The sequence below is a fragment of the Larimichthys crocea genome, chromosome VII (assembly GCF_000972845.2).
Source record: "Larimichthys crocea isolate SSNF chromosome VII, L_crocea_2.0, whole genome shotgun sequence".
Taxonomy (NCBI): domain Eukaryota; kingdom Metazoa; phylum Chordata; class Actinopteri; family Sciaenidae; genus Larimichthys; species Larimichthys crocea.
In genome coordinates this window covers 7276262-7298622 of record NC_040017.1, presented here as the reverse complement: position 1 = coordinate 7298622, position 22361 = coordinate 7276262, and the positions used below count along the sequence as shown (strand labels likewise).

The 22361-nt window shown below is 41.8% G+C and overlaps 4 protein-coding genes across 6 annotated transcripts; 2 read left to right on the top strand and 2 right to left on the bottom strand.

The window, feature by feature from the left end:
• Nucleotides 1-557: 557 nt before the first annotated feature.
• ftr86 (finTRIM family, member 86) lies at nucleotides 558-4510 on the bottom strand. Its single transcript, XM_019256254.2, has 11 exons — nucleotides 3671-4510; nucleotides 3331-3426; nucleotides 2979-3212; nucleotides 2706-2862; nucleotides 2533-2625; nucleotides 2367-2417; nucleotides 2195-2245; nucleotides 2055-2084; nucleotides 1875-1931; nucleotides 1570-1772; nucleotides 558-1165 (listed from the first exon to the last, which is right to left on the bottom strand). Exons 1-11 carry the CDS (start codon nucleotides 4178-4180, stop codon nucleotides 830-832), a joined length of 1818 nt encoding a protein of 605 aa, XP_019111799.2. The 5' UTR covers nucleotides 4181-4510; the 3' UTR covers nucleotides 558-829.
• A 200-nt stretch (nucleotides 4511-4710) lies between these two features.
• nudt8 (nudix hydrolase 8) lies at nucleotides 4711-8675 on the top strand. Of its 2 annotated transcripts, XM_010745238.3 has the most exons (5): nucleotides 4741-4887; nucleotides 5429-6340; nucleotides 6424-6556; nucleotides 7697-7774; nucleotides 7950-8675. In XM_010745238.3, exons 2-5 carry the CDS (start codon nucleotides 5430-5432, stop codon nucleotides 8139-8141), a joined length of 1314 nt encoding a protein of 437 aa, XP_010743540.3. In that variant the 5' UTR covers nucleotides 4741-4887; nucleotide 5429; the 3' UTR covers nucleotides 8142-8675. The 2 variants fall into 2 exon arrangements, with proteins under 2 accessions (XP_019111809.2, XP_010743540.3); XM_019256264.2 differs by lacking the exon at nucleotides 7950-8675 and having other exon boundaries at nucleotides 4711-4887; nucleotides 6424-6601.
• A 146-nt stretch (nucleotides 8676-8821) lies between these two features.
• On the bottom strand, nucleotides 8822-15391 carry mfrp (membrane frizzled-related protein). Of its 2 annotated transcripts, XM_019256260.2 has the most exons (13): nucleotides 14432-15391; nucleotides 13408-13516; nucleotides 12490-12621; nucleotides 12142-12309; nucleotides 11826-12045; nucleotides 11005-11135; nucleotides 10767-10892; nucleotides 10609-10685; nucleotides 10370-10518; nucleotides 10092-10222; nucleotides 9695-9829; nucleotides 9309-9436; nucleotides 8822-9183 (listed from the first exon to the last, which is right to left on the bottom strand). In XM_019256260.2, the coding sequence occupies exons 1-13, from the start codon at nucleotides 14483-14485 to the stop codon at nucleotides 8959-8961; spliced, it is 1785 nt and encodes a 594-aa protein (XP_019111805.2). In that variant the 5' UTR covers nucleotides 14486-15391; the 3' UTR covers nucleotides 8822-8958. The 2 variants fall into 2 exon arrangements, with proteins under 2 accessions (XP_019111805.2, XP_027136281.1); XM_027280480.1 differs by having other exon boundaries at nucleotides 11826-12309.
• A 32-nt stretch (nucleotides 15392-15423) lies between these two features.
• Nucleotides 15424-22345, top strand: si:ch1073-280e3.1 (complement C2). The gene is made up of 19 exons (XM_010745236.3): nucleotides 15424-15586; nucleotides 15719-15822; nucleotides 16969-17116; nucleotides 17240-17425; nucleotides 17556-17729; nucleotides 17896-17994; nucleotides 18127-18269; nucleotides 18375-18516; nucleotides 18636-18770; nucleotides 18937-19041; nucleotides 19153-19290; nucleotides 19436-19527; nucleotides 19621-19732; nucleotides 20031-20178; nucleotides 20357-20430; nucleotides 21466-21557; nucleotides 21665-21797; nucleotides 21882-21931; nucleotides 22016-22345. The coding sequence occupies exons 1-19, from the start codon at nucleotides 15424-15426 to the stop codon at nucleotides 22187-22189; spliced, it is 2412 nt and encodes an 803-aa protein (XP_010743538.3). The 3' UTR covers nucleotides 22190-22345.
• Nucleotides 22346-22361: the final 16 nt, after the last annotated feature.

The window sequence follows — 22361 nt, the reverse complement described above, 5'->3', positions numbered from 1 at the left end:
TTTTAATCTCCAATTACAGACAGATATTGTTTTAGATTTTGTGCCTATATTCCAACCTGGATCAACCATTCAACAGATATTATATCTTTCAAACCTTTCTAATTTGTTTAACTTCTTCAATCAGGCCAGGACACAACAAACTATTGACACCACATGTAAAATGAGAGTTTCATTGTCTTCTTGTGAATAGTGTTGAATTACATGAGTTTGCTTGCACAAAGTGAGGCTATGCTTGCGAATATCTAAAAACATTTAGATATGAGTGAGGAGGTGAGAATTTGAGTTGAAAATAATTTTTGAACACAAATCAGGACTGGGTGAATAACGGCATGTTGAAAGGAAGGAGCGGGTGGACAAAAGACCAACGAAGGTCAATTATTTCTTTGCAAATCCATGTGAAAATATGAAAGATACAGCAGATAACTAAGAATGGAGGGGGAGCTCAAAAGAATCCAGGCCACTTAGGTGTGGGGATCAACGATAAGATCAGCAGTACTCTATTCTTCCTTTGGTCCCATAAGTATAATAATAGTATAGTAATAAAAGTATAATCAACACACATTCACACAGAATACTTTATTGCTTTAAGAGATGTTATCCTCATTTTCCCAAATATGTTAAAAAGAAAAGATCTATAGATTAAATGTGTGCTTACTGCTATTTTATTCATTTTCATCACATCAGTAAAGGCTGGTGCAAAAAACTAATATGAAAACGATACATTCTTTAATATTTTTGTTTTCTCATTAGAAGGAATGAGAAAGTCAAAGTGTCACATGCTTTCAATCAAACAAACAGGTTTTATGAGAAAACAACAGCCCTGTACAACTCAATCCAATTGGCAGATAGTCACTGTTGCTCCTACTCCTGCCCAGAACCTGATCCCTGGGTACAGTGGGCCACTGAACTGGGCCCGGTGCTGATGGATGATATCAGCCTGGTTGTGGGCGATACGGTAAAAGGCCAGAATCCCTGCATGCTGGTCCAGATAGATACCAATCCGTCGGGCTTTAGGTGAGCCCAGCAGTTTTTCCTGGCCATCGTGCCAGAAGGAGAAGCCAGTCCCGGACCAGTACAAGCTCCAGGAAAGAGCATTGTGGCCCAAACGGCTTTTGCCATCAGAACCTTTACGTTCTATCTCTTTGTAGGCCACGCCAATGGTAATCTGTGGTGGGACAATGACAAAATAGATTAGGAAAGGAAAATACAGCTGGCTGCAGATGATGAAGGTTTATACCAAAGTCAACTTTTGTGGTATTTAACAGTACTAACATGCTCAGAATGACAGTGCTAACATGTTTATGTCAAGTAGTGTCTTTAGTGTGTTACTGTAGCATGCTAACAGAGCACTCACACAAAAGTCAATAGTTTTGTAGGAATATACAATTAGTTTTTTTAGTAAGTTAGTTAACCTAGTTAAGACAACTCAGTTGTCATTTGGGCAAACAGGCTCTTGAATCCACATGTCTGATTTAGTGCTTCAAGTCAACATTATATTCTTTTAGCAATTTAGCAGTGATTTTCACAAACGTAATGTAACTTGATTCATTGATATCTAAGAAGATCCACCTTCTGGCCAGTCCACTCCACTTCCCAGTAGTAAGGGCTCCCCGCCAGAGGCTCTCTGCAGAGAACCTGTCTCCAAAATTGGAAGCGTTCGGGATGATCTGGTGGGTTCAGGTTCTCAGCCCGCATTGTGGCCTTATGACCTCCGTCTGACAGCTGCACATGGCGATACACCGTGTTGGGATCCATGGTGGGCTCAAAGCGAACTAAAGAGAGAGGATTCATTTTAGTGAAGACTCCGGTGCATCACAAGGCTTTGACACTGTGTTCTATATTCGGTTTCATGTTGTGGAGTATGATGGACTCACATTTCAACAATTCTCCTCTTGTCTTTGGTTCTGGATTACCATGTCCCATTGTTGGAGCTAAGAGGAAAAAATAAAAGTGAATATATCAAATAAGAAAGTAAAAGTTGTCTACACGACACGTCAACAAGGGGAAGTAGTTGACTGATATGTACAGGCAGTTTTTAATGCTTTTGTATTTACCTTGAGGAAGATGAGGAGGAGGGGCAGAAGCTTCATGTCCAGAGAGATGGAGAGAGAGGAAACAAGTAAATCACATGAAATCTCAATGACATCTAAACATTAGTGAAACATTTTTCATGCACAGGCATTCTTATCCTCACTGTGAACACTTGGAGGATGTTGAGGTGGAGATTTGAAAAAATCATTGTGCCCTGGGGGGGAAAAAATGAATACATGAAGCAAATTTTTTATTTTATAACAGTCATATTTAAACATTTTTAGGTTTTATGAGCCACAAACATGCAAGATATGAAGTTTTCTAAAGTAAGTTACCTTGAGGTCTTCGAGGTGGCAGAGGTGGAGGGTCTGTTATCATCTCATAGACTACAGAAAAGAGCAGATGAGTTGTGAGAAACAACCACTTTTCTTCAGTTTGTCACTTTGTATCCAACATATCATCGTGCTCGTGTTGCACTGGGTGATTTTATTTTTACCGTACCTGTGTTTCGTGCAGTGGTCTGATCACTGTTATCTGCTGTAGTGTTTGCTGCTTCTGCGCCATTGGGCATTGGAGCCTCAGGGTCGTGATTCACTACAAAATAAAATAAAAGTTGACTGTTTGAAGAAGAGAAGAGAAGAGAAGAGAAGAGAAGAGAAGAGAAGAGAACTTACGTAATGTGATGATCTTGGCCAGGCTGGCTTTGCAGAGGTCCTGTATTGACTCTTGTAGTTCTTTCATGGCTGAGCGGATGGAGGCTACCACTGCTTCCTCCTGCCTCAGTATTGACAGTATACCTGACGGACCCGGCAGCTCCACGGTGAGGAAATTCTTGAGGACAGACAATAGCACTTGTCATTTTATGGATGCTGGACCTTATTCTTTATTCATCCAGTGAAATTCAAATGAAATCGATTGCATGTAGCACTCCGCCGCACACTAATTACTTTCAAGAAGCAGATGTGGTCCTGCATGTCGGCCAGAGTGCTCAGCTCTGCACTCTTCCAGCGCAGCTGTGCCACCTCCTGCTCCAGTTGGTGGATCTGCCCCTCAACCTGGCTGCCTAGGGAGGTCTCATGAGTGCTGAGGAGCTCACCAAACTCGGTGCCCGTTAGATTTACGTTCTGAACAAGCTCAGAGAATAAATCTGTGCTCTCATGCTGCAGAGCCTGTACCAAGGCCTGGAAGTGTACAGAGAGAAAGACAGGGATCAAGGAAGTGATGAAAAGAGGGTGCAAACTTCAAAACAGAACTACAACTACAGAGGTTTCTACACCAATGATAGCTGCTATTACTTACCTTGTGTTGGCGAGCAACATGTGGAATCTCATTAAGCTTCTTTTCAGTCTCCTTGATTCTCTTCTGTACGTCAACCTGCATCTGAACAAGCTCTTTCTAGACACACAGACACACCCACACACACGTCATTTATGAAGATTATTTTGGCCAGAAAACAATACACATGAACACACAGTAAAGGCAGTTGTTTTACAAGTAGTTCAAGTTCAGCTACATTTTGGAAATCCTACTCTTGTAAAAACACTGTGATTCACCTTCAACTTATTTTATACACCAAGATAAAAAAAAATGTTTTAAAAAGGAGGACAGATTATGTTACCCTGGTGATATTTTTACATACCTGTCTCTCCTTCCTTTCCTCCTCTGGTTTGAGCACACGATGTCCCTTGTGTCCATGCTGACAACACACCTCACACACACACTCCTTGTCTTCATGGCAAAACAGGTCCAGGGGACGGTTATGTTGAGGGCAGGGTCTTGGGTCCACTATGGGTAGCTGAGGGTACATGCTGCCAGGTCGTGGCCCTGTATCTGGTAGGACCTCCAGGTAGATAGGCACTGATGGTGAGGCAGAGGGAACAGCTACAGAGGTGCTTTGTTTGAGGCTGTTGGTTCTCAGTTTCTCCATAGCCTCTGCTAGCAGAGTGCTCTTGGCCAGCGAAGGTCGGGGGCTGAAGACCTGCCTACACTGAGGGCAACTGTACTGACCTTGGCTGTCTTTCTTGTCCCAGTGGCTCTGGATACAAGCCAAGCAGTATGAATGCCCACAGGGTAGAGTGGCCGGGTCCTTCAGGATTTCCAGGCATACTGAGCAGACAAAGGTGTCCTCTTCGGACCAAGCTGAGGCCATATGGTCCTGGATGGAATGGAGAAGGATGGTCTATTCTTCTTGGAGGTCTCACCGGGGTGTATGGCCGACCACAAGGTTACAGAAGCGATGAAATAAAGCGTAGAGACCCAAGGGTGGTAAGTCCGAAATGCCAGTTCACATGAATCACATGCTTCTTAAAAACTAAGGCTCAGGGTGGGGCTGGTAAAACAGGTGAGGTGAGTAGTTTCCCTCACTCATGTCATCGGTTCTTCCCAGCTCGTTGAAAGATGAATGGTACACCTCATGGACTGATGGAAATGTCATGTTAGTGTGATAATTAACTACAACTGAGTCATATTATAGTGAGAATTTGAGCCAGGCAGTGATGTTAGGCTCCTTAGAAATCATAAGTATGATATAAAAGTGTTTAATCTAGGTTTGACTAATGCAGACTCCAATGCAGACAAACAGGTTTTCACCTTTCTACACCTAGTGAAGTGATGTAAACAGCAAACAATGTGGGGGGGGGTTTCTCAGTGATTACACCAGTAAATAATGTAAATATTCCGTTTCACCACCACCCTCTATTCAGTTCACACACACGTAAATGGAGGAGTTGTGAAATGAGTCGAGCGCAGTGCAGTGAGGGCAACAGTGACGCTCATGAAGCCGCTCTGCGCCATGTTGACTACTGGCAGCCGGCTAACTGGGTGAGAGAGCAGCGAGTGTTCATTCAACTTTTTAAGGTGAGTGTTTACCGCCTTTGAGTCACATTCAAACTGTGAAATGGGGAGGTCAATGTCGTGCTTTCTGAACTCGTGTATGACATATCAGGTGCTTGCCACTCATTAAATTTGAACTGCAGCGTCCGGATACGACATTAACCCCAGCTCTGTTTTTTTTTGTGTGTGGATAGTTTGATGCTAATGGGCTAGCAGGCTAGTTAGCCTGCGTACGCTTTTGACAGCGGATTTTTCGAGCCAAAGACGATGACGACGACTGTCAAAGCAGCTTTTGATAGTGTCAGTCTGTAGTGGGGGGAGCCACAAACACTCACACTTTAACGTGACTTGATTGTTTTGGCGCTGTCAACGTAGCTGAGCTAAGCAGCTGCAGCTAACAAGTCGCAAGTTTGACAGCGTCGATGTTATGACGTGACACACAGGTGATTGACGTCATCGACCCCTCCTCTGCAGGTGGAGTCACGTGCGAGGTGAACTTCACGTGCATGCTGGTGATGAGCACGATCAGCCTCGTTGACTGAAGCTGTCTTTCGTGTTTTTACAGGATGTTTAGGGGCCCAGAGATCCTGACCCGGTCTTGTCCCATAAGATCACTTCTGCTGGTGAAGGAGTCCCACCTGTCTGCTGTCTCTGAGCACACTGGTGCTGGATGGCTGCCCGCAAGAGCAGTGAAGGAAAGGAGATATAAAGGGCTCTGTGGAAGTAAGGAGAGGTCATCGTTGTCCACAAGGACTGTGTCCTGTTCAAAGCAGCTGTCTTTATTTAGCTTGGACTGTGACACTCGGCAGCTGAGAGAGGCTTCGTTTCAGAACCTCCTATCCGAAGCCATTTCGTCCAGCCGTCATCGCCCCCCTCAAGTTTCTACCTCTGCAAGGGCCAAACGAGAGTCTGTCTCTTGGAAATGCACTGTAGTGGAAGATTTAGGTCAAAACCTCAAAACTGCGAGCACTTACCTGGACTGTTTAATCAACAAAACTTGCCTTCAGCCTTGGAGAAGGCCTTGGGACAATCTCCAACCTTGTTTCCTTTTCACCAATAAGACTCGGTGTAACCTTCTTCAAAGTCATTTATATCACAGACAGTGCTTTGTAAGACCTTTCAGCTTGTTGACACACAGGTCATGGATTTTTAATCACTTTCACAGTAGACCACAACCCTCCGGTCACTCTTTTCACCCAACCAGAGCCGTACATCAGGCTGCCCCTCGTGTGGCAGGCGCCTGGAGTGACTGTCTATCCCCGGAGAATGAAAGCAGGTGTCGGCAGAGCCTGGGGCCCAACTTGAAACTGTACGAGGTGGACAAAGAGAGAAAAGGGGCAAGTCAGAGCAAGGGAAAGAAGAACCAGCCGAAATGGGCATCGGTCCTGGTCTGTCTCTGCTCTGTCGAGGGGGAGCCGGCATTCCTCTTTACTCTGCGCTCCAGCACACTGAAGGGCAGGCACAAGGGCGATGTCAGGTGAGCGGCTGGCCAGAAACGGGCTACACAGTTTTGTAAACGTCCACTGCATCTGTGCTCATTTCCGTTTTGTTTGTTTGTAGCTTTGCAGGAGGAAAGAGTGATCCTTCAGACAGAGATGTGGTGGCCACAGCGTTGAGGGAAGCCAGGGAGGAGCTGGGCGTTACCGTGGCAACAGAGAGGGTCTGGGGCGTCCTGAAGCCTCTCAGGGACGCAGTGAGTGCCCGTGCATCTTAAGAGTTTAAGACATGCGATGTATGGGTGAGCTGCACTCACTACATGTTCCTTTCATGTGCCACAAGTTTTATGATTTTCTACTATTTGTCATTTTTTATTTTGATTCCAGTTTTTTTTTCCTGAAGATTTCTGCGTTACTTTCTCAGTAGTCATGAAAAGGATTCATAAATTATTAAATAGGGCTGTAACTAGTGCAACCCCCTCACCTCACCCACACAAGTGTGTGGTGCTTGTGTTTAGATTGTTTATTCTAAGGCAGGGGTGTCCAAACTTCTTTTAAAGATAAAATAATAAAGTAAAATAATGGAAATAGTAAATTATGCTCATCACAAATGTTCATTTAACATTGCCACATTGCTTGTTTCATTTGAACAGCAGTCCAAACACAAGTATTCGATTCTCAGTGGGGTGAATAATGCTACATAGTCAAATTGTTTGCACAGGTTTAGGATTCTGAAATTCCAGACAAGGACAGAGCCGCTCCTGGGACGCTTCTGAAACGGACCACGGTGTTTCTGGTGGTGTTTGAAACACTGACTAGAACAGCTGTGGCGGTAACGGCGCACACAGAATTTAGTCTTTAGGGCGTTAGTCAAGATATTTCTGTTTTGCAGCTGTGTTTGCATTTTTTGTTCATCACAGGGTTTTTTGTTTTTTTTTTCATTCACAACAAAAAGTTTAATCTTCGATGAACGTCCTTACCTGCCGTCTTTTTCTATCTCTCAGTGAACTATGCTTGATGTGTTGATGTTTTGACGGTGTGGTCACTTTTGGTCTGTCTCGTTGTGCTTTGAAGACAACTGATCCCGTTTTAGAGTTCCATGAGCTGCCATCTTACAAACTTGAGTCGAGCAACAGTTTGACACCCAGAAAGCCTGTTTGTTTAGAGAAAACTATTTGACTTCTGATACTGAAACTTACTTCTTGAATTATAAAGTTAGGTGATGAATCTAATCTACTACTTTGTTTCATGTTAGTTATACAAATACAAGTCACTGCTAATCAAACGTTATGTTATACATGTCTCATTTTTAGAGCCCTTTGAAATTTTCTAAATTTTAGCTCTAAATCTGTGTCTGTTTCTGATGCTGTTTGTGTATTTTTTATCTCTCTGACCAGTCAGGAATGATGATTGCTCCTGTGCTGGCTAACCTTGGTCCCATAGAGGAGTTGTCCTTCAAACCAAATCCTGGAGAGGTGCAGTCATCCTGTTTTTACCACTTCTAATATTTTATTTCTAACTGGAAACAGGCACATAAAAATACAAATGAACTGACTAGTAAACAAATAACTTAAGACACCTCTTTTCTTGTTGTTTTCTATTCGAAACCAAAGTTGTAAACTGTTCTTTATTTGTCTGTTTCTGTCCCAGGTGGAAGAAATTTTCACCCTGTCCTTGTCCCATCTATACAACCCTCAGAACCGTGGCTACACCCATTTTCGCACCGGAGACAAGTATGGATACACCCTCCCAGTATTTCGTAACGGGAAGCATCGAGTGTGGGGCCTGACAGCCATCGCCCTAGACCATACCCTGAAACTCATTGTCCTTCCATCACAGTAACACGAAAGCTTACAAGACTAAAGCACACCTTTCATGTGGCGCCAAAGTTTGATTATGACAAACGTGCAATCAAGTTTTGTTCTGCGAAGGCACGTCAAGAATCAGTGTCGAATGCAAAATATTTGACTTCACTCGCTCTCATTTATAAGGTCATTTCCTTTTATAAATAGGATTTTTACACTTTCTCAGCCTCAGGTGTGTAAGAGTCTCTGTCGATTGGTTTAAAGATGAGCCAGCTGTGTTGTAAAGAGAATGTGCTGAATGTTTTGGCCGTTATTTTGCATCGAGAAGCGATTTATTCTTCCCTGAACCCTCTCAGTATATGACTGCTTTATTTTTTAAATGTGTCTATCTTTAATTCACAATCGGCACTGTCAGATTGTCAGTGAAGCAGAGCTCTAATTATTTTCAGTGTGTTTCAACTCTGCCCATTTTACCTCCCACTACAACCAGTCTTGACTGTTATAACACTGAAATGACAGAAGCACATCATGTGATGTGTTGAACAATGCAATAAAGGTTGTTTTAAAGGCATTCTCTCTTTGTTCATTCTTTCATCAGAGCTGAGATTGTTTTTATGATTAACAGTAAAACAATAAATAGTGCAAAAAGACAATTTACAACAGTTTGATTTCTATTGAGGGGAATCACAAAAACTTGAAAATGGCTTCTGTGCCACAATTTGCACGCACCACAAGCTCTAGTCTCTCGAGTCTCCTTAGTCTCCAGTTCTGTAAAATACAGGACTTTTGGTCCTCAAATGCTGCTGCAAATCTGGTGTGAAATGTTTTCTTGAGAAATTAGGGTGGAAAAAGTGTCAAGGCAACGAGCACTCCATTGGGTCCTGGGAGTCGGGCAGGAGGTGGCAGTTAAAAGGCCAGCTGAAGGAGAAGAGATCCAGGGCTTGGCTGCATTGCTGCTCAGCAGAGGAGCAGATTGAGCGGCATGGCTGGAGTACGCCACCCTGTGGGCTGCACTGTGGCAGAAACAGCCCACACACCAGCTTCCGCAAGGGCTCGAAGCACGCCAGCTCTATCAGCACCTAGATGATAAAATAACATTTGTGAAACAAAGCCATTTCATGCATTGTTTGTGTTTTTGGGACAAAGTGGCACAATTTCTTAAGATTATAAAACAGCAACAAGAAAATGTAGTTGATTTATTTACTTGGTACTGTCGCAGGAGTGTGGCAGCTTCTCTCTGATCAGCAATGGACAGCCAGATATTTGGGAATGAGGTGAGGTTGTAGCTGAGGCCTTGACACATCTCCACTTCGATGATCTCACATGATGAGGCTGAAGGAAAGGAGAAAAACACAGATTTTAATAACATTTGCCATTCAGAGAACCAGAAGTTTTTGTCTCTAATAGACAAAGTAAATTATGATACAATCTTGAGCGATAAATCATTTCTGTCCTTCAAACTCTTCCAATGGAGTTTGTTTTTCTCATGTTAGTAGCGATTTCGACATCAGAACTCTGACTCTGGAAACAAAAGCAACTGTATCAGTGACTCTGGGACTCTGATCGAGGTCAGAGATAACAGGGACTCACTAAAGGGAGGGTAGGTGGAGTTGCCACATCCCTGTTCATCTGCTCCATTAGGGCAGTCGTTCCATCCGTCGCACAACCACTGCTGCTGAAGACACTCCCCTGTAGTGCAGGCAAACTGGCCGGGACTACATGTCCCTTGAAAGAAAGAAAACAAGCACACAAGAGAGGAAAATGTGCATGCAGGAAATCATTTAAGAGGTTGAACAAAGCGTCTGGTATAAACTGCCAATTTTTGAAGAATCAATTTAGGTCAGAGAAGAAAGAGGGGAGATGGTCAAATTGAGGTAAGATTTTGAAGGAGGAGGAAGGAAGGAGACAAAATGGAAAGAAAGAATGATAAAGGCACCTATGTTAGTTTGGTTAAAAATGAATTAGCGTCACAAAAGCAAGAACTCACTGTCCAGTACAGACACAGCCTGGTATGTTGCATTGAAGCCACTGTCTGCCACACCTTCATCAGCCACGAACACCACTGTCATGTGGGGGCCAGAGGAGGTCAGGTCTGGAGGGAAGGTGGTGCCACAAAACCTGAGACGGAGGCAGACAAAAGCTGCTTCAGGACATTGTGATTATATAATTCCTATAAAGGAAGATACATGTTTACCTCCTTTCACCCTCAACATCCAGGATTTAGACAACAGGGATAGGATATAGGAAGACTGTGGTGGGCCTCACCTTCCCAGCACTCTTCCAGCTCCAGTACTGACACTGTCGTGCACCTCCACGTAGTCAAACTCACACACATCCTGAGTCTCCAGGCTGAAGTTCCTGAAGCTCAGTGTGATGACGTGACCCTCCTCAACAGATAAATACCATATGCACAACTGATGGGTAGAAGATGAATGTGAGATTAGTGAAAAACATAAATTTCACAGTTCTGGAATATCCTGATCCTGAACTGGTTAAAAATGTACCTGCTGGTGAGGATAGGGCCTGGGGTGGTTTGGACTTGACAGGTAACCATATTGTCCGGTCTTTTGCCCACCACATTCTGTGAAAGACAATGTCCATGAGTTCACTCTTGTGTTCTGGGGCCTTTTCAAGCATGTGTAACTTTCTGTTTTTAACTCACCTTTGTGTTTATGGCTGCAGTTTGCCTCATCTGTTTGGTCATGACAGTTCGGATGACCGTCACAAACAGACACAGGCAGCAGACAGCGACCGCTGTCACACATAAACTCTTCTCTGGAACAGCTCTCTGAAAAAAACACGCACAGAGATGCACATGAATGCAAATGGGCATGAGTGCAAGAGGACAAGTATTTGCAGGTGAACACACACACACACACACACACACACATACTACTGACTGTGTCCAGGCAGTATGGCCCTGTACTGTGCTGTGAAGCCGGTGCCTGAGATGCTGCCATCAGAGTGGAAGGTGACCCAAACTGTGCTGCTGTTTGTGTTCACTGTTGGTGGCGCCACATTACCACAAAACCTGCAGGAGTGAAGGACGGACCATTGAATAATCCTAACCTTTTACTTGAATAAACAGTCTTTTTCTACATACTACTGTATGTAGAAAAAGTCTGTCTGTACACTTTACACTGTAAGTAAGTGATACAACATTTTTAGAATTTCATGAATCATGTTACGACACTTTGCAAGAATGCAAGGGAGCAAAATGATGAAAGCATTGACACGGGTTGATTGTGCTCTGTATGCACAGACCTTTAGTGCCATCTGCCAACAATTTAAGGTAATGACATGGACCCTGACAATGTGTCTTTGTAGAGAACATGTAGAGAAATGTTGTTTTGACAAGTTGGTTTCACATAATTGACTTACTGAGACAAGCATACAGCATACATTTGAGTTGAGTCTCTGAGTTTTATGCACTCAAATTCATACTTTGCCTCCTCTTAAGTAGTTGAGTCCTCCGAACACTTACTTGGGAGAGCGAGTAGAAATGTATTACATTTACAATGTTGTTGTTCTTCTCCAGAGTGACAGCATGTGCAACGGAAAACAACCAAAAATGTGGAGCACAAAGTTCAAGGTTGTCTTGCAACACAAGTACACACTTTGTAAAGACAGCAGTAGGCATTGTGGTATAAAAAAAAAACTTTGACTGTCTTTTACTTTGACTAGGCTGGACTAGAAGGATCTAAAAGGATTTGACTCCAACCTGGTGAACACAGAGCCCTGCTCTGTCTGGTCCTGCACCTCAATCCAGTCAAACAAACAGGGAGATGGTCCCTCTACACCCAGAGTGGAAATATGGATCTGGACGATGGAAGGGGGTGGAACTCGGATCACCCAAGCACACAGCATGTTGGAGGGGTAGGAGCCAGGGTGGTTTGGAGAACTGAAGCTGCCCTCTGAGTCAGTCAAAACCCCTCCACAGCCTGACAGACATGAAGCAATATCCAAAGTGAAACAGAGCTTGCACATATTATATGTTAAATAACAATATAAATGACTGTTTTGCTTGAATCTGTTACGTGTTTCAGCTGGTGGGATCCTAGCAGGCTGTGGTGCGGCTGTAATGTCCACTTGACTTCTGTTGGCAGACATTGTTGGTAAAGTATGGGAAGCTCCATCTCCTACATTCAGCAGGTCAGGAGCGCTGGTAGATAACAACTGATCTTCCACAGCCTGGCCTTTTATCTCTAAGTCAGGGACCAAAAACAAAGTAAGGATGATATCATGACTTATGTTTTCCATTCACATGAAGGCACACATAGGAATGTATGGAATCTAAATTTATAAAATCACTAGATCCCTTTAAATCACTTTTAGATATTTAATCTTCATTGTGGTGACTGCTCCAAGGTGCAGCAGGGACTCACGCGTGAGGATGAGGGCCAGCGCCAGTCCGAGGGCTGCTAACAGGAGCAGGCCAGCAGCAGTGACTAACACCACCCCCCAGCCACAACCCGGGGCTCGCAGACGCATCACGCACACTCCAAACAGACCCCAGCCTAGCAAACGCACAAACATTTTTAGGATTTTAACGTTTTGGTTTATTGAAATGGCATCATATGTCGACCTAAAGCGAATTATTTAAAACTTAGAGAGATACCGACACCATGTCAGCAGTTGCTCCCTGCTGACAGTTTGCAATGATTCAAAATGGAAGCTAAAAATAAACCTCTGGACTTTGCCTGGTTTTGTAATCAAACTACTTCCATCATTGTGTAATTTCATTCCGTCTGGTTTGATTTAAGTTTACTCACATAGGGTGGGGATGTTTTCAGATATTTTAAGCTGAAGTTGGACTTGTGAGAGGCAGATTGTAAAAAAAAAAGAAGATCAAATTCACAGCAGCAGAACTTGAAATACTTTTGATTCATATACTATGAATCAAAAGTATTTCAAACACCAAAAATTTCCACAACGCAACTTGGTGGCATCTTTCATTAGACACCCATGTCTTTCAAACTCCACGCCTCCAGTTTTTAATACAGAGAAATTTATAGTCTTCAAGCCAAAGCTGAGATGACTCTTATGACATCACTATAACATCATCAGGGTTATCTCCTAGCCATGTTCAAGTGAATCCATCCTTGAAATGTGGTGGATTGGTCACAGTTAACCATTTATCCATTATAGTCATGTTTTAGACACACTTCCTACTAATCCTCAGGAACATTCTGCTGGCCAGTAAAGTGAAAGTGACGCAATAACATTATTAATCTGATGCACACACACTCTAATACAGTTCAAGGTTAGTCACAGAGAGAAGAAAACTGATTGGTTTGACTCACTAGCTGCTGGTGGTTTGATTGGTTCAGGGGTGGATGAGGATGTTCTGAATCCCTCCACCCTCTCTTCTCGCTCCCCTTCCAACTCAAAGGCCGGGTTACAAAACACATTCTGAGGAAAGCAAAATAGAAATGAGTGTCAACGAAACTATCAAGTAAAAAACAACGTTATATAGTTACAGACAAAATAAGTATAAATATGGCAAATATTTATACTGTTCTTTTGAACACACTCAGGACTTTAAATGACAGTTTTACTTGGTCTGGTATGTCCATTAGCTTATAGTTGCTACTGTTAGCTAGTGTTAGCAATCTTTAGATATTCAAGTATAATGGACATTATTGTCAGGGCAACATATCACATACAACATATCGTTGTGCTTTATGCTTTAAGTTGATATGACGAACTTGTAACCTGCTTATGCATACATCCAGCAGTTATAGAGAAATATCGGCATTCATTTGGAGTTGTGTGTTTGTCCAGTATTCATTCTGTTTTAGGTCTCCAACCAACTCCTGAAGAAGGAAATATCTGGAAATATCTCTTTAGCTGCCTAATGCTACACCACCATGTAGTCGCTAACTTTGTTTGTCTGCTGTTTGGTGCTGAGCTGGTGGCATACAGTGTGTTTCTTTTTTTCACTTCAAGTGATATATTTCTCTTTGTCATTTCAAACACTGTGATTCGAAAAAAATATCCATTATAGCCACTTTAAAGTAAGTGATGTTGTAATTTGGGGCAATATAAAGAAATGCACTAAGCCATCATTGTGTCCTAACCCATACACCCTCCAGTTTAAGAGTAACACCTGCTCCAAATAACACAGCAGGATTGCACAATGCAAAACAATGACTGTGAACTATACAAGGATAGCAGGTCCATGGGGCTTTAAATAAAGTATTCCCAAAAAACAATGCCCAGTCAAGAGGAAGAACTTTCAATTTCATGTCAGATATATAAAGCTATACAATCTCCTGAGTCTGCACCTTCATAACTACCATCATCCATCTCATCACCATCACTCACCTTATAAATATCTGAAGAGTCTGAGTACACTGCCACTTGGCTGAGGTCAGACATCTTTAGTCGGCTGTCACTCTTTTAGTACTCCTCTTCTTAAAGAGCCTGATGTTTTGATAAATCCATCAGTGGTGATATTGTAAAGAAGGTTTTTTCTCCACGAGGGAATGTTAAAGTTGTTTCCCCACTTTTTCTTAACATTGTTAACTTCTTGCTCCAACGGTAAACTTCCACTGAGGTGTAGCAAGCTAACGGCCTTCGCTCCTCCAGCACAGCAGAGCCCTTTGTTAGACATCCATCAATTCAATCCAGATAAAAAAAAAGAAAAAAGAAAAATGTAAACAGCAGTAGAATTTTGAAACTCAAAATGAATCAAATGGTCAGTGTTTGCTGCCCCTTTTTGGTCTTTTGTCTGTTGTAGCAGCAGCAACATGTATTTCTCTTGTTTTTTGATGGCGTGAGTGGTTACAAAAGAGTTTCAGAAACTCCTGCACAGTGTTGAACAAAGCCGAGTCAGCTGAGAAGACTGAGCTCCAAGAAGGAGGACGAAGAGGAGGGAGGTCAGGGTAGGAGAAAGGGGTCCATGTTAAATCCCTTTAATCCCCATAATGATCTTTTAAGCTCACAAATTCACACGAATGCCTGAAACCTGAGCAAAATGTTTACACCAAAACAAATACAGTATTGGGGTAGGCAGTGAAAAATATCAAAAAGTGCCAAAGAGATTGTGAGATTTGAAATTAGTTGTCCAAATCTGGATGAGGTTCCTAATGGATTTTATTAAAAAAGCTTTAGAGCAGCTTTTACATGGCCGCACTAGGCTTTAAATGAATTAGTCATTTAAAAATGTCATCAAAGTAAATACTAGACCTCACAGAATCCTAAAGAAAGAGAGACAGATGAAATGAGTGCAACCAAAAAACGAAAGTAAGAGTCCGAATCTGTGATCTGACCTAAATTGCTCAATTCTTCCTTCCCTGTTTTGTGCCACTATGTTAATGGGTAATCAGTCATCAAATAAAGCAGCTGACTGCAGGTCGATACAGACACTCTCGCTGTGGCTTCTGTCACTCAAAAACAACTCAACACCACTTATACAGAGTCCAGTCATGTATGTCAAGCTCATACTATGGATCCTGCTCTTCATCTGTGTCCAGAAGGGTGAGCAGTTCAATATTTGTGTTGCACTTACTTGATTGTGTCAACTTCATACGGATCTGTACCATATGGCAGCGTTGAAGCATGCACCCCTTTTGTGTTCATCACCAAAGCTTTAACTGTTTGTATATCCAGTGTCCCTGCTGGACTATGAATATGAGGAGGACATTTATGATGATCAGCCTCTGAACTGCTCAACCAGAGAGAGCATCAAAGGTGGACATGTCACCTACTCACAGGTAAAAAAAGCAAAAAACAAACAAACTGTGCATTAAAGATAAAATGATTAGATCAATTTCAGGATTTGCTGCTTTTCTCTCTTTTATGGTTTTTGGATTGTTGGCCAGACAAAACAATATTACCTTCTTTGCAGTGAATGTTTTCTGCTGTTTAAAAGACCCAATGATTTATTGATTGGGTAGTTGCAGCCCTACTGTACACTTCAGGGTGTTTTATAGTGGTAAAAGTTCACATTTTACACCAAAGTGACAGATTACTCCTTTAAGAATATATGTGTGCATTTTTTTCCAGCTTTACTGCCCTGATGTGGTTATTTCTCATGTTTTCAGGGCATTTTTATAGATAATAATACACTTTCAAGTGTAAAACACTGCAAAACAAAGTTACAAAGACAAACAGGGGTACAGCAACAAAAAGAGGAAAAACAAAGGATGGTTAAAGATAGTGTGAGACAGTATATCAGAAACAATAATAAAAAAAGTAAAGTAAAATAAAAACAGCATCAACCAAGTATGCAAATAGATTTAATTTTTTTTTTTAATGATATAATCATAAAATAATTCCAGTTTAACAGAAAGAAATATAGCTAATCTAAATGTAAAACACAGTGGGAGATAAACATAAACAAAGCTAATCCAATAATGTTCCTATCTTTGAGAAAAGGAGCATACAGCTGAAAAGCTGAAAGGTCAGAGATCCTCGCACACACAAGATGAGTCATAACGTACATTAATACAATTCTTGTTTTGCACCTGGCGTGACTCATACTTGATAATGAGTTCGGCTGAAGTAATTTTTTATCCTGACAGTCCTCCCATTATGGCTCTTATCTTAGTTTTGCAAGTTAAAGAAGAACTCCCCACAGAAACTAATAGCCAGTTATATCAGACATCATTTTACTACCCAAACTCCCGACTGGCCCTTGTCACAGCTATGAGGTAAGAGAAGCTGTAAACCATATTAATCAAAAGAAGATTCACAAAGTAGAACAAATACCACATAGTTAAAAGTGTAACGGTGTTACGCAATTCATTTTCGTTTCATGAAAAAAGGAACTAGAGTTTCAGGAAAATGAAACAAATCAAACATCTCTTTACCAGAAAGCTTAATTTAGTTGAGCAAGTGACCACATATTTCCTCTACAGGGAGGGCTGGAGGGTAGTGTGCTGACCTATCACTGCAGCCTGGGCCAGTACCCTTTCCCGGTCAGCCAAAGGGTCTGCAGTGCTGATGGGGAGTGGTCCACCATGAGATTAGTCAGTGGCAGACTGGTGTCACAAGCCACATGTAAAGGTAATGTTTTGGATGCCTATGCATTTAATGCCATATGAATATCCTCTCAAAGCTCTGTGATTTTCATCCTTCCCTTCATCCTCCACCCTCCTTTCTGTCTGTACATCTCTCTCTGGCTCCCAGACATATTGTGCCCAGCTCAGCTCCAGCTGGATCATGGTGATTTCTGGCCCAGGGAGCAGTGGCTCCGTGTTGGGGAGACGCAGAACTTCTCCTGCCAGGAAGGATTCACCCTATACGGGTCAGCCCAGAGGAACTGCACCGTCTCTGGAGGGTGGACAGGAACCACTCCAGTCTGTGACAACCATGGTGAGGATGGAGAACACTACAAACCTTGCTGATAATAAAAATAAAACAAAGCAACAATTTTTTATATATTTTTTTACTTCCTATTATATCATATCAGCTTGATACATTTTCTCTTCTGTTGCCCCTGCAGCTGACGACTGTGATGACCCAAGAATCCCACCAGGGGCCCAGAGGTCAGCAGGCCGGTTTTACAGGGGAGAGAAGGTGACCTACTGGTGTCAGGCTGGTCTGGATCTGCTCGGGTCAGCTGAAAGGGTTTGCATGTCGAACAGGGAGTGGAGTGGTTCAACACCACGGTGCCAAGGTGCAGAATAAAAGGGGTTGTTTTTATACGTATACAAAAACTGCACTGTTATAGATTTAGGGGAACAGAGGGTTCATTTTTTAAAACCAAACTGGGCATTAAAGCCGTGCCTGAGCAGTTCAGTCAGTAAAACATCCATGTGTGATATTTTTGTGCACTTCTACAGGCCCAAATACCTTTGACTCACCCAGCGATGTGGCAGAGGCTATGGCAGGGTCACTTGCAGGAATCATGGATGTAGTCTCACCAGAGTCCAAAAGGCAAAGTGGGTAAAACCAACATATCGATGGTGTTACAGCACAAACAGCATGACATTTTAAGTGTATTTACCTTGTTATACAAAGTCAACTGCAATAAAACAAAAGGTGCTTTGTGTGTGTGTGCGTGTGTGTATAAGATAAAAACAATAATTTTGGCCGATCCTTCCGTGTGGCCGAGGGCAGTCGTATGAATGTCTACATTTTGCTGGACACATCAGGAAGCATCACAAAGGAAGCCTTTGATAAATCCAGGGAAGCCACCATTGCTCTTATCACCAAGGTCTGTGAAAAACAAAAAAAATCATTATTATTAAATATTATTAAATCAAATTATTACATTATTTGTCTGTCATCCTATCTCAGTGGGTCTTCATTTTCCTTTTAGTTGGACAGCTACGAGGTGCAGCTGAAGTTCCATGTGTTGTCATTTGCCAGCGAGGCAGTAGACATTGTAGACATCACAGAATCACAGATAAGTGGGAGCATCGACGACGTCATATGGAATCTGATGGAGTTCAACTACAGTAGTAAGAGTCAACCCTGTTTGTTCTTCCTACAATCATTCAGGCCTGAATCAGTGCAGAACTCTACAAACATGATGCGCCAAAGTGTCTAACAGTTTTTTTTGTTTTTTTTTTATCTGCAGTTCATGGGCGTAAAACGGGCACCAACCTCTATGCTGCCCTGCACCGTGTCAATGAGTTGATCAGCTTCTTTAAGGAAAACAGCGCCACAAACCATTTCAACGAGACTCAGAACATCATCATCATAGAAACTGATGGTAAAGACACAGGAAATATCTCACAGACTCAAGCTGAAAAAGCATCTGTAGAGCTCCTAAAAATATTATAACCCATTAGAGCTCTTTAAATATTGGAAAAGGGGACATCAGAAGAGTCTTATCTTCATATATAGTTGAGTTCCTCTTTGCGTCTTTCTGTCTGCAGGCTACTCCAACATGGGCACCAAGCCCCAGATTGCCCTGGCCAGGATTCGGAATATGCTTGGCTACTTCGACACATCCCAGGATCACACAGATGAGACAATGCTAGGTATGTACATATGTACTGATATTTACACATATGAGTTACTTTGCAATCATAAATCAGGCATGCAAAGCAAAGTGTGTGTCAGTGTAAGTTCATTTAAGCGTGTGTTTTCAGATGTCTATGTCTTTGGTATTGGGGAACAATTAAAGAAAGATCAGTTGAATGCCTTGGCCTCAAAGAAACGTGATGAGCAGCATGTCTTCATTCTGAAAAACTACGAAACACTGGGAGAGGTGTTCAACAGCATCATTAGTGAGTAGGAGATCACGCTCAACCACAACACATGAAACCTTCCGTTTTCACACTAGATTTAAGAACAGTGCTGCTTATTGCTAGTTAATACAAACATTTTAGTTAAAGTATAAAAGTATAACCATTAAACTTTACCATGACACAGGTGACAAGAGTGTGACGATGTGCGGGGTAGCTCAGGAAGACATCTCCGATAAGGAAGCTACAGTCTACAACAAACCCTGGCATGTCACTGTGGTGAGAGTTTTACATTTTTAGTCACTATGATCGTAATATCTGATGGATATCTTAGAGTGGATGTTTACACATGAACACTTTCCTCCCTTAAAGCCTACATTCTGTTCTGGATCAATTGTGAGCCAGAACTGGGTGCTGACAGCTGCTCACTGCTTTGCCAGAGCAAGCACAGACAAAATCTCTCAGCAGGTGCAAATAAAACATGGTCAGTATCATTATGTATATTATATAATAATTACATACATAAAAAATTATCATGAATGAGAGAAAATGACATGGAAAAACTGCTGCGCTCTTTGGGATCAAGAGCTTGGTGACCATGGTGTCTGAACTCTTTATTTTCTATCTTCATTTTGATGTTTGAGGCATCTTTAAATCCCAGTCACATTAAAGAGCACATTACTAGTAAAAGTTATCATTCAAGGAGTTAAAACATAAGCGTCGAAAGTGTTTATACTTAGCTACAGGCCCTTTAAATAACATGCAGCTTATTTTGTTCCCAGGTGAGGGCATGGTGGTTTCCACCAAGGTGATCGTGCACCCTATGTACAACATCAGGGCACTCCAACACAGAAATGTGTCTGAGTTCTATGACTACGATGTAGCTCTGGTACACGTGAACAAAAGTATCCCGCTCTCCTGGAAAGCCAGGTAAGACAGAAGAAGAAGAAAAGCTGCTTAACTGACACACAGACACAAGAGCAAGATATAAAGGCAGGGATTTTATGGTGTGTGTGGAAAGTGTTCTGTATTGTAAAATGTATGCAACTAACATAAATCCTCCTGAGTTTCAGTGCTGAGTGTGTGCATACTTTATGTCATATAACAGACCGATCTGCTTACCGTGTACCGTACCAGCCAGCCGAGCCATGAAGAAATTAAACGCTACCTGTCAGCAGCACAGTATGTGACCTTTTGACCTTCACACTCTGTAAATCATTCACATTATTAAGACTATGTTTTCCCCTGTTAACATACTGGTGATTCAAACTTTATTTCAGAATTTCAAGTAAAAAACTAAACAAAAGCACAATAACAGGTCATGATTTAAGGTATAAATGACTTACAAAAGATCATAGGCGGGATATGTAGAACTACACCTTATGCACAGTTTGGACTCCTGCAGCCACATACATTTCACTTGTTCTCTTAAGGAATTTTCTCGCTGCATCATTATAAACTGGTTACAGTCTCTGCTTAGCTGTTTTATAGTTTGACCACACATGTGCAGTAAAATATGATCTGAACAGAGCCACCTTCACTCCCATTCTGCACACAGACTAAACTTATACAATTGAATGTTTTCTTGTGTATACATGTTGCAGTATGCAGTACATACTGTGCATGAATTACAGTCTTAATATGTTTTCTCAGTATAGGTTTAATAAGGTGGTACCAGATGGTCATTCCGCCTTAATAATACTTTAATAAATATGGTCTTTTCTTATGTAACGAAACACAAAACTGGTGTTAATTGTGTCCAAATAATCTAAATGTGTTTCTAGCTCAGAGTACATTCCCCACAGTTCTTTACTTCCCAGTTGAAGCTGCAACCCCTCAGCATAACACAATGGAAAGACGGAGTAAAAAATATCTTAACACAGCAGATAACAGACATCTTTGCTGAAAGCTATAAGAATTAATAACTACATTTATTTATTCCATTATATTTAGTTTTACTTGTATTTGTAATTTTATTCTTGCTACACCTTTTTAAAAATGTATTTATTGTGTCTAATGCACAAAGTACTTTATTTGGGCTAATATTAGTTATTGGTGTGGTGTGATTTTTGATATGTGCTACTCATGTTTATGTAGGATGAAAATTATTAACACTGAAGAATTATTTTACAGTGCACAGAGTAGTTATTTTTATAAGTATCCTCTGTGTTCTCTTTGTCTTATGTTCAATTAAAATGAATGAATGTATATATACAGGGGAGGAGCTACTATCACACAAGGAGACTCCAGCCTTTTTCATCCATAAGAACTCAGGCCGCAAACAAACACATATTCACACACACAGTCAAGTGAGTGACTAGATTTTTAAACTAAGCGCTGCTGTCATGTCGATACTCATTTAGATAGAGCATTTTTTTATAAAGGATGCAAAGCTGAATTGATTTTCTGTCTGCAGAGGCCTATCTGTGTGGAGAATGCGAGGCAAATACTCAAAGATCCTACTAATGTGACTTTGGATGAGTTTGTGACTGACAGATTCCTCTGTTCTGGAGGATCCTCAGGATACCGAGATGCTATCACCTGTAAAGGTCTGAACTGTGCATGTACTGTATCATAGCTACCACAGTTTGAACAACATGGGATTCACGTTATATCTCTCTGTTTTTGTACAGGTGACTCTGGTGGATCCCTGTTTCTGCGAAAAAGAAATCGCTACTTTCAGGTTAGCACGTTTCTCACAAAAAAAAACCAACTAAACAAAAGCCTCATCACACACAGTGTAATCACGCCTGTTTTCATCCCTAAGGTGGGAGTAGTGACCTGGGGAATCACAGATGTATGCAGCCCAGCTCAGACAATGTACAGCAGCGACAGGCCACCTCCCGATGCTCGAGACTTTCACATCGACCTATTCAAGATAATGCCGTGGCTCAAACAGCACCTGGGTGAGGACATCCAGTTCCTGCCTGATATCATTTAAGAACACTGATAATCACCTGATTAATCATCTGTTTGGATGAAGCCAAAAAAATAACGCAACATAGAATCCAATGAGCTTTTGTCAGAACACTGTTGTTTTTTATCTCGCTTGTAAAAGGCATTTTGTTATGAATCATACATAAAAAAAATAATTCTTCATGGTTTTTATACTG